At 40.5% G+C, this 15,511-nt stretch overlaps 1 protein-coding gene across 15 annotated transcripts in view; it reads left to right on the top strand.

The window, feature by feature from the left end:
• The window catches only part of ktn1 (kinectin 1), a 103,928-nt gene that overhangs the window by 24,867 nt on the left and 63,550 nt on the right, over positions 1 to 15,511 (top strand). For 9 of the 15 annotated variants that reach the window (XM_078233878.1, XM_078233876.1, XM_078233872.1 and 6 more), the window contains 6 exons: positions 78 to 140; positions 1,677 to 1,807; positions 6,711 to 6,833; positions 6,927 to 7,070; positions 9,957 to 10,051; positions 14,270 to 14,414. In XM_078233878.1, coding sequence (XP_078090004.1) covers positions 78 to 140; positions 1,677 to 1,807; positions 6,711 to 6,833; positions 6,927 to 7,070; positions 9,957 to 10,051; positions 14,270 to 14,414 — 701 coding nt within the window. The remainder of the gene's footprint in view (positions 1 to 77; positions 141 to 1,676; positions 1,808 to 6,710; positions 6,834 to 6,926; positions 7,071 to 9,956; positions 10,052 to 14,269; positions 14,415 to 15,511) is intronic. The other 6 variants (XM_078233879.1, XM_078233877.1, XM_078233874.1 and 3 more) reach the window with 1 other exon arrangement.

The raw sequence follows: 15,511 nt of genomic DNA, 5'->3' as shown, positions 1-15,511 counted from the left end.
CATCACTATCTCAATTCTAGTATCCCAACCATTTTGGATTACCTTTTTTTGCTCTGTTGGTTTTTATGTTATTTCAGTCTGCTATCTGTCTTTGAAAGGCAAAGTTGCAAGGGAATCATCCTGTGGAAAAGGGGGAGGGGGTGAGTTGCTTGCCATTTCAGACCTTTACTCTTTATGAATTTGTGCATGTACCTTGTTGATCCTTGTGTGGCCTAAAGGTGTTTGTTTTCGTAACTTAAAAAAAAATCAGTTTACTGTAGAGCACGGTATATTTCTGTGCTCTGTGAATGTGAATCTTATTGTTCCTGAGCCTAATTCCTACATGACTACCTTTTTCGCCCCTTTTGGAGGAAGTTATGTGTCAAAATTATGTATCGTTTTAGAACATGAACAAATTTTCATATGTCCCCACATACTTTTCACATTGTGTTCATGGGGCTGAAATCAGTCATTCATGAGCATCGTGTTAGTAAAGAGGTTGTTGATTGTACTTTTCTGGGTTAAGAACTGCCAATATATTTCAGTCCAGATATGTGGCACTATGCCAAGAGTTGCCATCATCTCAGAGTCTGTGTAGTTTTCCTTGTTCCTTCATTTTAAACATTATCTTTCGCATACAGCATAAAGAACTAGTTCTTATCACTGACCCAACAGCTAAGGTCTGGACTTTACTTAAACAGTAGAAAGTGTCCAATTGATTCTATGCAGGCATTGATCTGGATCCTACTCCACAAACCCAAGATGGCAAATGCATTGTATCAACCTCCCAATTAAGATCTCAGTTCTCCATTTGGCATTTCAGCCAAACTCAACATCCCATTAAGCTTTTCGTGCCATGCTAAAGTATTTGTGGCATATCTTAATTTCCTTTCTGGTCCATTAGCGTTTAAAATGAAGCTTTGTCAGAACTTAAAAAAACATTATTCCAATGCAGTAGCACTATCTGATCACTATTAGTCAATGAAAACTTGTAGATTTTCTGCTTCACTTAATGCCCTTGTTCCTAATCTGGCTGTTGCAAGTTAACAAATGGTGCACGGTGGCTGCAACCCGCAATTTTCTCCTAGTTTCTGCTGGCACCAGTGCCACTACATGTGCAGACAAAAATCTATTTAATCTTTCATGTATTCACTCCACATGTGGAAACTGGCAACAGATATGTGCTGCCAGCTTCACCTGGCAATGTCAAATCTTGTTGTGGTTCCACTAAATGAATGGAAGGTGAACTTATTCTGGTAAATTGGAAATCAATGCATATTGGATTCCAAGCTTCAACTACTTTAACCACACCTTAACTGTGCTCTGCTGAATTTAATTTCTTGATGGCTATTGAGCACATTGATGCAGAACACGGGCCAGTAGCTTTTCAGCTGGTGTGTGCTTTGCCTTCTCTTTCATTACTGAGGCCCTGTCAACAAAATATTCCACTTCCAAGTAGAAATGTGCTGACAATTTTTTTGCACTCACTAGTTAGAAGTTTAACCCACTGCCCACCTTACAAAAAAATTCATTGTATTGTATTCTAACGTGAATTTGTAGCAGTTAGTGTTTTCAGTCATGGTCTTCAATGTGAATGTTGAATAAATGTAATTTCAAATGTTCAGTTACTGTCTCAGGAGGCGCACAGTCGACTAAATGAACTTCAAACTGTGGTGCTGATTATACTTTCTTTTCAGAAAATGCAGATATCAAATTTAAGGATTTTCTCTCTTCTTTGAAAACTATGACATTCACTGAGGAGGAAGCTGTCCATGTTGTCGATATTCTGAAAGAGAAGGCTATGGTGCTTCAAGATATTTGGCAGAAAGTAAGTGACATATTTTCTTGGTTGATAAAATTATTTTGGATGCAGTCGCCTATCCAACAGTACCCTACACTTCCCCCTTTGAATGGTTAGTGCTTTCACCTTCTCGAATTGCGTGTTCACATGGTGGGAAATGCCTCTTCTCTGCAGTCTTTCCTAAACGCTCTAGATACCTAAAATATTCCATTGCATGCTCAGTATTTAGCCACCGTTTCTTATAGTTCCTAACTGACACTGTGACATCTTATTTCTGCTTCAACTGTGTGTATCTTACAGATTTACCTTTTATTCCGGTCCTTGTGTGTGCAGTTTTCTAAACTCCAGTAGTATCTGCTTCTAAATCCAGAAGTGGGTGGCACAGTGGTTAGCACTGTTACCTCACAGTGCCAGGGACCCGGGTTCGATTCCTGGCTTGGGTCACTGTCTGTGCGAAGTCTGTATGTTCTGCATGGATTTCCTCTAAGTGTTCCAGTCTCCTCCCACAGTCCGAAAGACGTGCTAGTTAGGTACGTTAGTCATGCTAAATTCTCCCTCAGTGTATCCAAACAGACACTGGAGTGGCGACTCGGGGATTTTACAGTAACTTCATTGCAGTGTTAATGTAAGCCTACTTGTGACTAATAAATAAACTTTAACTTTTGTTGACTATCTTTCCCTTTTTACCTTTCGCAATCTGTCTCCTTTGGAACCCTGATTCCTCCCTGTTGTCCTAGGGTATAGCATTGTGGTTATTTTACTGCATCAATAATAAAGTGCTCCTGGAAATAAGTTTAAATCTCACCAGGCCAGCAGGGGAGCTTAAAAATTCAGCTACTTAACTGAATTGTTGTTAAGGGGGCTTGAAAGGGTGAGAATATGTTTCCCTTGGGTGGAGAATCTAGACCACGCAGTCACTTTGAATAAGACAGAAGTTGTGACTATTTTGAATCCTCTACCCCAGGGATCTATGAATGAATGCTTGTTTTAGCATATTTAAGACAAAAGAAACAACAGATTTTTGACTTTAATGGGTTATGGAATAGTGCAGAAAAGTGGGGTTGATCAGCTGTGATGTTGAATGGCAGAGTAAGCTCAAAGGGCTAAATGGCTGACTCTTATTTCTTGCATTCTTAATGTTTTTCTCTTTTTAGCACCTGCCCTTCAACCACATTGTGGGGTGTGTTGTGATATTCAATCTTATAAAAATATTGAAATACAGTACAGCATGGACTTAGAACTGGAAGCAGCTAGTTACACAGGTCCCTCGTGGTAAGACGAAGCCCACGCCACTGATGATGTCTCTCGCGCATGCTCATACCCGCTGAAGACATCAGTAAATGCATTCAAATAGGAAGATGCTTACTCTAACACTTCACCCCACTTAATTTCAATCCCCCTTAAGGAAAGAAACATGAAACTCGTGAAACCTGTCTCAACGATACATCAGTTTTTCAGGAGCTTTGCAACCATACTGTGACCTGTGCAGTACCACTGGTGATCCAGTAGAAATTGGTAAGGCTTGTTTCAGTGGAGCAGGACTTGTGGATGCAGGAGTATGTTGAATACCTGCGTATGAATGTCCCTCATCCTCTCTTGGAGTAGAGTCCACTCGATTCTCCTGTACAGCAGGAACCATTTCCTGTCGAATGTCCACAGCAGCATCTCTTTCCAATGTTATCTGGAACTTTGCTGTTTCCGAGTCATGGCGTAGGTGAATGTGATCCTGATATCTGCGAATGCATCTTCCATTGGTCAATTTCACTGCCAAAGATACTGTACCACTTGGGTTGAGAACTCCAGGAAGCCACTGTTGGTTACTGCCAAAATTCCTTACACCGACAATCATTCGGGTTGAAATGTCTCCTGCTTTTCCTGTCTACTCACTCTCACTTTGACATCTGAATGTAGCAGATCCAGGTGAGACTTTGTTTCCTACCTATCAGTAATTCAGGTGGTGAGAGTCCTAATGTTTGTGGTGTGATGCAGTACTGGAACAGAACCTTGCAGCTTGGTTTTCAAAGTATCACCTGCCATTCTCCTCGATCCTTCTTTCCATGACTGAACAGATTGCTCTGCCAAATCATTTGAAGTTGGATTAAAAAGGTGCAGTACACACATGACGTAATCCATTCCTTTGCATAAACTCTTGGAGCAAATCTCATATGCAGAGGCTCCCGTGTCCACTTCCTTTATTTATTTTCCATCCAGTGTAGCATAAGCTCTGCGTGTGCCCCCTAACCCACATTAAACATATAGTAAGAGTGCTCTTTCTTCTGCCTGCTCTGAGCTTTCCAGGTGATGCACAGTTGACGGGCTTTTTCTAATTTATATTTCCCTGCTCAGCTTTCGACTTGCTCTTAGCACCCCTGTGTTTCTTCGCTAAATGACCTTTGTTGTTGCAGCGGTGACGAACAACATCCATAAATTTACAATGATTCGCATAATGTGTCCCTCCACACCTGAAACATTTCACTGCTTTCATCTTTTTGCTTGCAGTCTCTTCCTTTACTTGATGCACAGCACCTGCCTGCGCCCCACCATTAGCCTTTTGAATATCTTTTTTGCATTGCTGGCAGCCATTTCCATGCCCTGAGAAATTTCTAGAGTGGCCTTGAAAGTCAGTGTGGCTTCTCCCAACTAATAACTTTGAATGCTGCCCTCTTTAATGCCACAGGCCAGTCTGTTCTGGTGCAACGCTGCTCCAAACTCTGTTCAGAGCTGAAGTAAAGTTAATGTTTGTTTGTTTATTCGTCAAAGTAGGCTTCCATTCACATTGCAATGAAGCTACTGTGGAAATCCCCTAGTCACCACACTCCGGCGCTTTTTGGGTACTCTGAGGGAGAATTTAGCAATGCACCTAACCAGCACGTCTTTCGGACTGTGGGAGGAAACTGGCGCACCCGGTGGAAACCCATGCTGACTCCGCACAGGCAGTGACCCAAGTCGGGAATTGAACTCTGATCCCTGGCACTGAGACAGCAGTACTAACCACTGTGCCACCTAGCGTAATTCACCAGAAAGTTAGGTACAGACTGTTCCATGTGGACCTTGAAACACTGGGCAATTACTGAGGGATTAGGATTGTGATCGTTCTGAACAAGTGCTACTAAATTCGCAAATGAAATGTCCCCCAGTTTCTGTGTTGCTAAATTCCTCACTAGCTTGTAAGTCTTCCCCATGTGTGCGCACCATACCGTACACCACACACATGCATTAAGTGCTTTTTAGCCTAATTATTCATCTGCCAAGAAAGTGTTCCATACTTCCCCATTCTTTAATGGTCCTTCACATAGCCAGGGTGCTGCTAACCTATTTTTCATCGGTAAACTCAAACCTGCTAAATAGGGCCCTCGACCGCCGCTCACAATGCAAACCCAGCTATTCACTCTGCAAATCTTTGCGTCGCCATGCTGAACATCATTTTTCCCTTTTTATCATTTTCTCAAGATGTGGTAGCTTGGTCACAACAAGGTAGTCGGAAGCATTGTGATATTCAATCATCTTATAAAAATATTGAAATACAGTACAGCATCGATTCAGAGCTGGGGGCAGCAAGTTATGCAGGTCCCTCGTGGTAAGACTAAACCCACAAAAGCCTGCGCTACCGATTACGTCACTCGCCCATGCTCGTATCCACAAAAACCATCAGTATATACATTCAAATAGAAGATGTTTACCTTAACACTCTAATCATCCTGTTTATTATGGATGACTCTTAATTGCTACCTTTTCAACTTTGTTCCTAATTATGACTTAAAGTACAGCCCATCTCGCCTACAAGTCCAGCTTATGATAGTGTTCCCAGTGATTTCTGCTTTGTTAGTTCTTTTTCCTTTGCTGTAGGCATTAAATTAGAATTCAGATGGTATTTGTTTACGACAGAATGACCTGGTGCACCTTGCTGAAGCTGGAGACTGAGCTAGTTTACCTGGTTTGGTTTGAAATGTTGCTTAGTATTATGTGAAATGCCTGTTTAAATCTTTTTTCAAACATCCTTTGAATTCTCTCATTCTCCCATTACGGCACCCAAACTTCACTTGGGCAGTCCCAATAACTTTGCCTGTGTACCCTTTCCTGAACATTGGGAATATTTCTTCTGAGTAAAATTATTTATATATTGGGTATTAAGTACTTTGGTCCTATTTTTACAGCCTACCTTGAAGTAGTAATTTGAACTTGTTTCATGTTTTTTCCTACATTCTTCAAGGAGAAATGCAGTTAAAGAACAGAATTTTGTAATCTTGCCTCCTTGGATAAATTCTTTTACTTCTGGAAATAGTCATGTTGCTGGTCACCAAACTCTTCACGATGTATTTGTTGTTGACCAACACTTGAACAAATTTTGACCCACGTAGTCCACTGTTCTGGTTGTAGATGAATTTGAAGGGACATGGTTGATTTTGACTTCATATCAACTATAAGACTAGATTTTCAGTTCTCCAATTATTATTTCATATTGCTGTTTATTAACGGCAATGTTTTTGCCATTTTAATTTGGATGCAGTTCTTGCGAAGTGAAGGCATCTGCACAAGCAGTGTGACAGATGAGAAAAACCTGAATTGGCCATATTTGTATTCAAGACATGAAAATGTTGGAAAAACTACAAAGGGCCAAGGCAATGGCTTTATCAAGCATTTTAAAGATGTTTACAAAAAAAAGCAAAATACTGTGGATACCAAAATTTATACAGTAAAAGCAAATAATGCTGGAAACACAGTTTGGATCGACTTGTTCGAAAGGCTATGAACTTCAAGCATTAATCTAGCTCTCTTGATGTTGCTTGACCTGCTGAGCATTTCCAGCATTTTGTTTTTGGTTATATTTGTGGTTGTTTTGAGCATTTTATTTAGTATCACTGCAAAAGCATTGTTTGCATTTGTCAGTTATGATGAGGGATATTCTTGATTTCTTCTTAATTTCTTGCAGCCTGGAATAAAATGTGATCCAGTTCCTGGGTTACAGCAACAGCTACAAGATAAAGAAAAGTTGCTTCAAGGTTTGCAAGATGAGGTTACTCTCTCGAATGATAAGTGTAAACAGTTGAACCAGGTAATACATTTCGTTAATTACCTATGACTATTATTTATAGAGTTCATAGTTTTTTTTAAGCTGTGATTGTCTTACTTTCTTTATTTCCATTAGGAGTTAGTGACTGAAAAGCAGAAAGCCAATGTGGTTGAAACCAAGCTAAGGGAACAGCGCACTGCCCTTGAAAAAGAACTAGGGGCTTTGCAGAACAAACTGCAAGTTAGCTACCAGGATCATATGAATGAAACTCAGATGCAGGTAACGCAAAATAATCTGCTCCTCTTTATAATCTCTAACCAATTGACCTGGCAAACACTGTTTTGTTCTGTTTATTTGTTATCACCACTGCTGTTTACAGATAACCAGCTTTTTTAAGTGTGGGAGGCACAACATAGGATAAAATATATAGGAGAGGGGTTTTTTGCAGTTGGTGCAACAAATGTGCAATCCATTCTTTTATCCCAAGCAGAATTACAATTCAATTCATTTCTCGATCATTTATTTTACTGTAAAATAGCACAAATTGGTAACAGTAAACATCCGTTGATTCTAATGTTGTGCTGGAGTTTATATTTTTTTTAAAAAAGTGGTTTCCTGGTTTAAGAAACACACATTTCACCATCTTCGCCGATCTTGCAATTAGAATTATTGTGCAGCATAAATTTAGATTATTGTCCTGAGATGGCCGGGGCAAAAATCCTTTGTATATGTGCATATATCTAAAAGTTTGACTTTTGTAAGACATTCACTTGGGATTTTAAAACGAAAGTATACTTCAGTAATGAGGAGCTTAGCTTTTCACCCTTAACTTGAAAAGTAGGAACATAAGTTTCCAAGATTAAAGATGAGGAATTGTTTATGGCATGTTTTAAGTGGCTGTTAGACTTTAAGTGAGCAGTGTGCTGAACTGTGCCTCTAATAGGATGTTACAGCAAAGGTGGTCAGAAAAACAATCATTTACACTTATTGACAAATCATGTTTCAGCAAATTTAATTTTGCATATCTTCACTGTTCAGTGTTTAAAAAGTTAGCATTTGTTTCGCTAATTTACACAAACTATTTAGCTTTATAGCCCTCAATGAATAGAATTATTGTGCTAATAGAGATGGCCAGTAGTACTCATGGAGATGTAGTTGCTGTGCCATCATGATAACCTGCTATAAACTTAATTATTGTAACATATCTTTTTTCACTGCTACCAATAGTTACCAATAAATGCTTGTACATTGAATATTGTGGTTGCAGTTTAATCTAAAAACATAGCTTGGTCTTGAGACTAAACCTTGAAAATCATAATGATTTTGACCAATCATGCTAGATTAATTTTTTCCTGATGGCTTTTCTCCAGTGCATCTGCAGCATTCTATGGTGCTTATAATTTATGTGCAAAATCATGTACATATTTTTCATTCTGGACAGGTTTCAGATTCCAGAGGTGAAGGAAGAGTGCTAAGCCTTTGCACTACACAGACCCCAAGGGGATATTTTTCCTAATACATAGTAAATGCTTAACCTTCGCAGTGCTACAAATGTTACCACTTTAACATGGGCTATAATTAGTCCAGTGAATTTAACACATCTTAAACTCCCACAAACTGAGTTAGAGGTATTAAGATTGTAACAGTTGGCATAGAATAAAAATCATACAGTTCTGTATTACAGTCTAAAATCTCCAGATCTGTTAAAATATGCATCTTTGGCACTTTTTGCACCATACCTATACCTCATCATCTTAATTACATTTTAATATTGAAAGATAGTGTTATCTTTTTATTATGGCCGGGGGAAGTTAATCTACAGATTAATTCTTTGAAAGCATTTTGAAAAAAATGTTCATGGGATGCAAGTATCACTGACAAAGCCCAACATTTGTTGACCATCCCTAATTACCCTTGAAGGTGGTAGTGGGCTGCTGCCCTGAGCTACTGCAGCGAGGTGGTTCCAGGATTTTGACCCAATAATGGTGGAGGAATGGCGATATAGTTCGTAATCAGTGGTGTGTGACCAGAGGGAAAGCTGCACGTGGTGGTGCCATGTATTTGCTGCCGTTGTTCTTGTTGGTAGAGGTCACTGGGTTGGGAGCTACTGTCAAAGGAGCCTTCGTAAAAATTTGCAGCACATTTTGTAAATGGTACTACACTGCATTGGTGATAGAGGGAGTATTTTTTAAGGTGGTGGATAGGATGCTGATAAGCAGGCTACTTTGTCCTGGGCAGTATCTAGTTTCTTGACTGTTGGAGCTGCACACGCTCAGGCAAGTAGGAAGTAATACATCATACGCTTGACTTGTGCCTTGTAGATGGTCAACAGGCTTTGCAGGCTCAGGTGGTGTGTTACTTGCTGCAAAATTCCTAGCCTCTGACCTTGTAGCTAGTCCATTTGAGTTTCTGGTTTAATGATAACCCCTCAGGATATTGGTTGAAGATGCAATGATAGTAAAAATGTTGAATGTTCAGAGCAGATGGTTAGATTCTCTTTTGTTGGCGATGGCCATTGCCTGGCACTTCTGTGGTGCAAATGTCATTTGGTACTTAGAGCAAAACCCTGGACAAAATCAGGCTTGGGCAACTATGTGGACATAGACTGCTTCAGCATCTGTGGAGATGAGTGAAATGGAACACTGCAATTATTAGCAAAAATCCCCACTTCTGGCCATATGGTGGAGGGAAGGTAATTGAAACAGCTGAAGACGGTTGGGCCTGGGGCACTTGGCTGAGGACCTCCTGCAGCAGTGCCCTGGGACTGAGATGATTGGCCTCCAGCAACCACCTTCCTCTTTTACTTGGCATGCTCCAACTAGTGGCGACCTTTCCTCTGGCTCCTTGATGCCACACCTGGTCAAATGCTGCCTTTTTGTCAAGGACCGTCACTCTCGCCTCACCTCTGGAACTTTCTTTATTTTAATCTTGATTGGGCCAAGCCTTTAATTGAGCCTGTAGATAAATGGTCCTGGCAGAACCCTGCTGATTTGGAGAGTGACGTTTCGTTAGGAAGCTCCAATAAAAGACAAAGTTGTTGCTACCAATTTTGTTGTTTAATCTCAAATTGAACTTTTTTGACTGTAGCACATTACTGTGAATGCCTGCAAAGATGAGCTAAACATAATCTTTTGTAATTGAGTTACTGAAAAATATTTCCTTCAGTTTCGGCAGCTTCAAGATCAAACAGAAGCATTGAAACAAGAAAACAGGATCCTGAGAGATGCTGTGAGCAAGGCCCCCACCCAAATGGAGAGCAAGTAAGTTGTCCTGAACCTAAGAGCTGAAATGTTAAGTGCAAATTAGTCATTTCTTTGCTGATCATTCCCACGTTCATTACTGACTGGAGACAGAGATTGCATCCTTGTCTTGCCTGACTAGTTTCACAAAGACAACCAATTTAGTTAGCTACTTGCACTGAGGAAACAGATTGCTGTGTAGGTCGTGTAGTGTAAGAGAGAAGAGAAAGCTCTTAGATGATGCAGATAAGTCAGTTCTGATCGAAGAGAACCAGAGAGGAAAAAGTTTGGAAAAACTTTCTATTCCCATTTAAGCTACTTGTGTTTTTTTTCCATGACTATCCTACTCTTGAAGGAAGGGTAGATTGTGTGAATCCAATGTTTCAGGACAAGATACTAGAAGGTTAGTGAGGTTAACTTGGGCTGATTTAAACCTCCCCAGTTGTTTCCCCTTCTGGATGACTAAGAAAGTTTCTTATGTGAAACATGGTATATTACTTGATAGTTCTTCCATACTTCAAAGCCCAAGTGCTAGCATATAAATGCTCCTTTCTTGAGCAGAGGGTAAAATACTAGTGATTTTGAAAACTAGGATTTACAGAGTCTCTCAAGTGGTCCACAAAGTAAACGCAGTCATTGGAATATTCGCAAGCCTCTGGTTTAACTGTTATGGCAGTCACTGCCCATAAGTGCAACTCACTCACATCTGTTTCCATATTTAAGTGGGGATAGATCAAATTTATATGAATGTGCCGCTAATGACATGATTTTTATTCAGCCACCGTACACTGTCTCGGCAATGGTCAGGTGCGGACAGTTTGAGCATTGCTCCTTACCCTTTGCTGTGGAAATGAAGGGTGACCAAAGAAAATAAATAAAGATTTGGCTACAGCAGCCGATTAGAAAATATCTGCTTTACAGGGCACTAAATCTTGGCTGACCAGGGTCTTTGCACTTGCCCGCCAGTTATAATGCAAGTTGTGAGTTTAACTTGCCTTGGTCTGGTCATCTGCAGTTGACCAGAACTTCACAGTACTTGGTATCTTCAAATTTTGACACTAAAGTACTTTAAAAAAGAAACAAACTCCTACTGTTGCAAGTATTTCAGTTTTGAATCCAGCAGCAAGAAACAAAAAAACAACAAAAATTTTGAGTTGGATAGAATTTTAGTTTTGTGGATGTGGGAAGCAGTGAAATCTGACAACTGCCTCAAAATAAGGCATCAGAATATAAAGATGAATGGAAGGACTTAAAGTGAAAAGACCAATACAGTTGTCAAATCTCAAAGACCAAATATAGCATCAGTTCCAAAATGCTCCTTCCAGGATTTTCTAAAAGCAAGAAAGTGCATGTTATTTGCAAGGAACTGATTCTTCCAGCTGCTGTAGAAATGTGCAAAGTGATTGAGTGAAGACGCAGCACAGGAGTTGAATACCATACCATTTTCTACTGACAGTCCAAGATATGGTGGCATAGTGGTTAGCACTGCTGTCTCTCAGCGCCTGGGACCCGGGTTCAATTCCGGCCTTTGGTGACTCTGTGAGGAGTTTGCATTTTCTCCCCCTGTTTGCGTGGGTTTCCTCCAGGTGCTTTGGTTTCCTCCCACAGTCCAAAGATGTGTGCGGGTTAGGTGGATTGGCCATGCTAAATTGCCCCTTAGTGTCGTGGGGACTAGCAGGGTAAAATGAGTGGGGTTATGGGGATAGGGCCTGGGTGGGATTGTGGTTGGTGCAGACTCAATGGGCTAAATGGCCACCTTCTGCACTGCAGGGATTCTATGATTCTGTGAATCGAGGAGCGTTAAAGAGTGTGAAATGTAAATTGACAGGCTTCGGGAATAGACAGCAGTTTGCAATTCGGCTCGATATGACAACATGGGTGGTGTAGCACAATTATTAGTTTGTTAGGTTGGGTGGTAATTTGTATCTTTTGTCAGGCATTGCTAGAGCAAGCAGTGAATGACAAATATTGAAGTTATGGGATAACGTAAGGGAATCAGTTGCTTAAGTGGGAAAACTGTTGCTATTTGCACAGACCATGCTGCTGCCGTGACAGGCAAGAGGAGTGGCTAGGCATAAACCCACAGGTAATTGTAACACATTATATGTTGCGTTGTCAAATCTTCAAAAATAAGAGAACCTGAATTAAATGCTGTGATTTTTGTGAAGTCCGGACTTGTAAATTCATGTGAATGCAAATCAGTATTCAGAAATGGGTGCAGGATATGAAAAGTTTGTCTCTCTCTAAAGTACTTGGATAATCTTGCCAGAGTCCAGAGGTTTTGAGCTTTGTACACAGCTGCTAGATTTTCTTTCTGTGCACAAATCTGTATTAGCTGAAAACTTATTTTGTCGAATTGATCTGTTAAATTTGCTGAATGTATTGATAACTACAAATGTGCTTAAATTAATGGCAAAATGGCTATGTTTAGTTCATATTGAGATTTAGTAAGCGAGACTGAACATTGGAGTTTTAGATATGCTCCCACCACTGACTTGAGTTTGTAAATGCAAACACAATGACAGTTGTACATGAAAGGATCATTGTAATTTTTTGCTTTATTCATGCATTACAAAACATTTCCAATTATAAGTGAAATATGATGGGGGTGATTCTCCCATCCTGCTGCGCTTAAAACAATTAGCGCAGTGGGCTGGGGGAATTGCGAGTTGGCCGATTCGTGGGATTCCCGTGAGCGTTTGCGCCGCACTTGCACCTCCCAAACCCTGATTTCCAGTGGTGTCTGCACAGTGCTGGAAATCAGCTGGGAGGCGGGGCTATCATTTAAATAGTATTTTACTATTGGCCCGCGAACGGACGGGGGGCTGCTATCAGGATGTGGGGTTGGGGAGAGGGGGTGGTGGAGGCAGCACTGCGGGGTCCTGGGCTGGCCAGCGATTAAACTGGCCAGCAAATGGGGAGGCTGACAGTTTGGGGCCACTGCACATGCGCAGAGGCCCACTGATTTCAGCCTCTCCAGTGGGAATAGGCCCACTGAAATTTAATATTCACTCTGGTGGCCTCTGCATTGCACAGTGTTGGAGACTCTAGTCTGAATTCCACTGAAAAAACAGCGTGATTTACTCCGATTTTCCCATGAATTTGACACTTAGAACTTTTTTGGGAGAATTCCACCTAATATTTACATTTTCTTCAGAGATCAAGATGCACTCAGATACTTCAGTTCAGTAATGAGAACATTACATATAATTCAATATTTTCATTAGAGAGCAAAATTCTTTACAAACTATATACATTGGTCATGTTGCACTATGCAATGCTTTAATAAAGTTAGTTACAGTTAGAATTAAACACAGTCCAAGGGGCTTTGCCCGGTTACTAGCTCCTCAGTGTACATTAGCTATAAGGCCTTGTATCGTGGCCTTTCCCCATTGCGCCTTGGTGGCGGCTGCCCCAAGTTTGAGTGCGTCCCTCAGCAAGTAGTCCTGGACCTTGGAACATGCCAGTCTGCAACACTTGGAGGAGAATTCTTTGCACTGGAAGATCAGATTTCTGGTAGACCAAAGACCGTCTTTCACTGAGTTGATATGCCTCCAGCAGCACTTGATCGTTTCAATGTGCGTCCCAGGGCACAGCCTGTAGTGCACAGAGTTCTGTGTCACAGAGCTGCTCGGAATGAACAAATACCACTGCATCTCTCTCCTGACCTCCTTTGCAAAAGCACATTCCACAGGAAGGTGTGCAGCCGTCTCCTCTTCCCTGCAGTCCCTTGGAGGGTAGTGTGCGGTGGTGCAGAGACTTGGACATGTATGAAAGGTCTGACATGGAGTGCCCTTCTCACCACCAGCGAAGCTAGGTGCTTGTTTCAAAAGCTGTGATGAGGCATTCTGCCAAATGACTCTGACAGACTGCTTATTGCGGCCTCCAAAAGATACATAGTTAAGAGGAGATTGTGAAATAAGTGGGCACAATTTTGACAGATTTGTTTCGTTCCTTCAACAAGCTCAATGATCCTTTTCCTACTGCCAATCTGCTGTCACTGATGATGTATGTTCTCCCCAACATATTTTCATTCTGTATTAAATTTTGCCTTTGAACTGAATGTGTGGAAATTCAGACATTGAATTGCATTGTAAAATGCAAAACTGCCAAAGCAGTGTATGATGTTTGCAAAAATGTCTGTTCTCTGGAATAAACTGTTAACTAGACAAAATACTAATTTTAATTTGCACAGCATACTGTTTAAAGCCATTAATTGGTTTATAAATTTGAATGCAGACAGTCAACAGAACTGAACAAACTGCGTCAGGACTATGCCAGATTAATGAATGAACTTACAGAGAAAACAAATCGCCTTCAACAGGAAGAGGCACAGAAAAAGAACATGGAGGTTTCCTGTGAACAGACTGTTCAACAACTCAAGGTATAAAAATGGTTTATTATGTAAACAGGGTTTTGGTATGAGGTCAATGGCTGCACAGATTGTTGGAGGAAATTTCAATTTTGCCAAAATAAAAATTGAAAATAAGTGAATAAAAATTTAATGGCATGAACAAATTTAATGTCTCCCAGCCCGATTTTTAAAAAAAAAATAGCAATCTCAAATAAGAAATTTTCAGACAGGTATTTTGTATATTAAACATTCTATGCTGCAAGGTGAACCAATAAACTGCTGCAGAATGCAGTTATTTGGGGTGCTAGTTTTGAACCTAGTGATATTACTTGGATTTTGCCAATTTGCTTATTTTCTGTAATAAAACAGGAAATGCCAGAAATAATCTGCAAAGAGTAGAGAGTAACTTGAATTATTTCCTAAGCTTTCAATTTATTAACTGTATACAATATTAACTTGTGCAAGGACCTTTTCCTGAATAATCTCTATTGAGATCTGGATTATGAAGAATTTGATAAATCTGGTTTACTCCCTGTACTATTTTTTGTTAAAACTCCAGGTAGTAAGGAAAATTCTATGTCGCTAGTTACGATGACTTCAAATACTATTTAAGCTTGCCTTTTACATCTTAAACCAGAAATTTTTCTGTTGCAGTCTTATGCCTCTTGTGCTATTTATGTAGAAATCTTGTTTCACTCCTATCTATCTCGTACTTCGTTCCACTCATTTTGTATGAGACCCTCTCCTGCTCTCTGACCCTATGCATGCCAAGTTGCTGCGCACCCAACTCGTCCTCCTGGTCTCCATAACAACTGAGTTAACGATGCTCTCTTCAGGTGTTGTTTCACCACTTGTTCTTCAAAAAAATCAATGCTCGGCTGCACTATCATTGCAAACTACAGTCTCATTTCCAACCTCCTGTTCCTCTCGTCCCTAAACACATTCCATCTCTGTTGTTGAAACTCTCACATTGAGCTTCCACCCTTGCTACGATAAAAACAGCCTTTATCTAAGTCACAAAAGACAGCCTCTAACTGTGACAAAGCCATAGTTTCTCTGTGTCCTTCACACCCCGTCTGCAGCCTCTGACATATTTGTCCCCACCATCCTCATCCAACATCTCTCTA

Source organism: Mustelus asterias, chromosome 18 (genome assembly GCF_964213995.1).
Source record: "Mustelus asterias chromosome 18, sMusAst1.hap1.1, whole genome shotgun sequence".
NCBI lineage: Eukaryota > Metazoa > Chordata > Chondrichthyes > Carcharhiniformes > Triakidae > Mustelus > Mustelus asterias.
The sequence above is the reverse complement of the archived record's forward strand: the minus strand, read 5'-3'. Positions and strand labels throughout refer to the sequence as shown.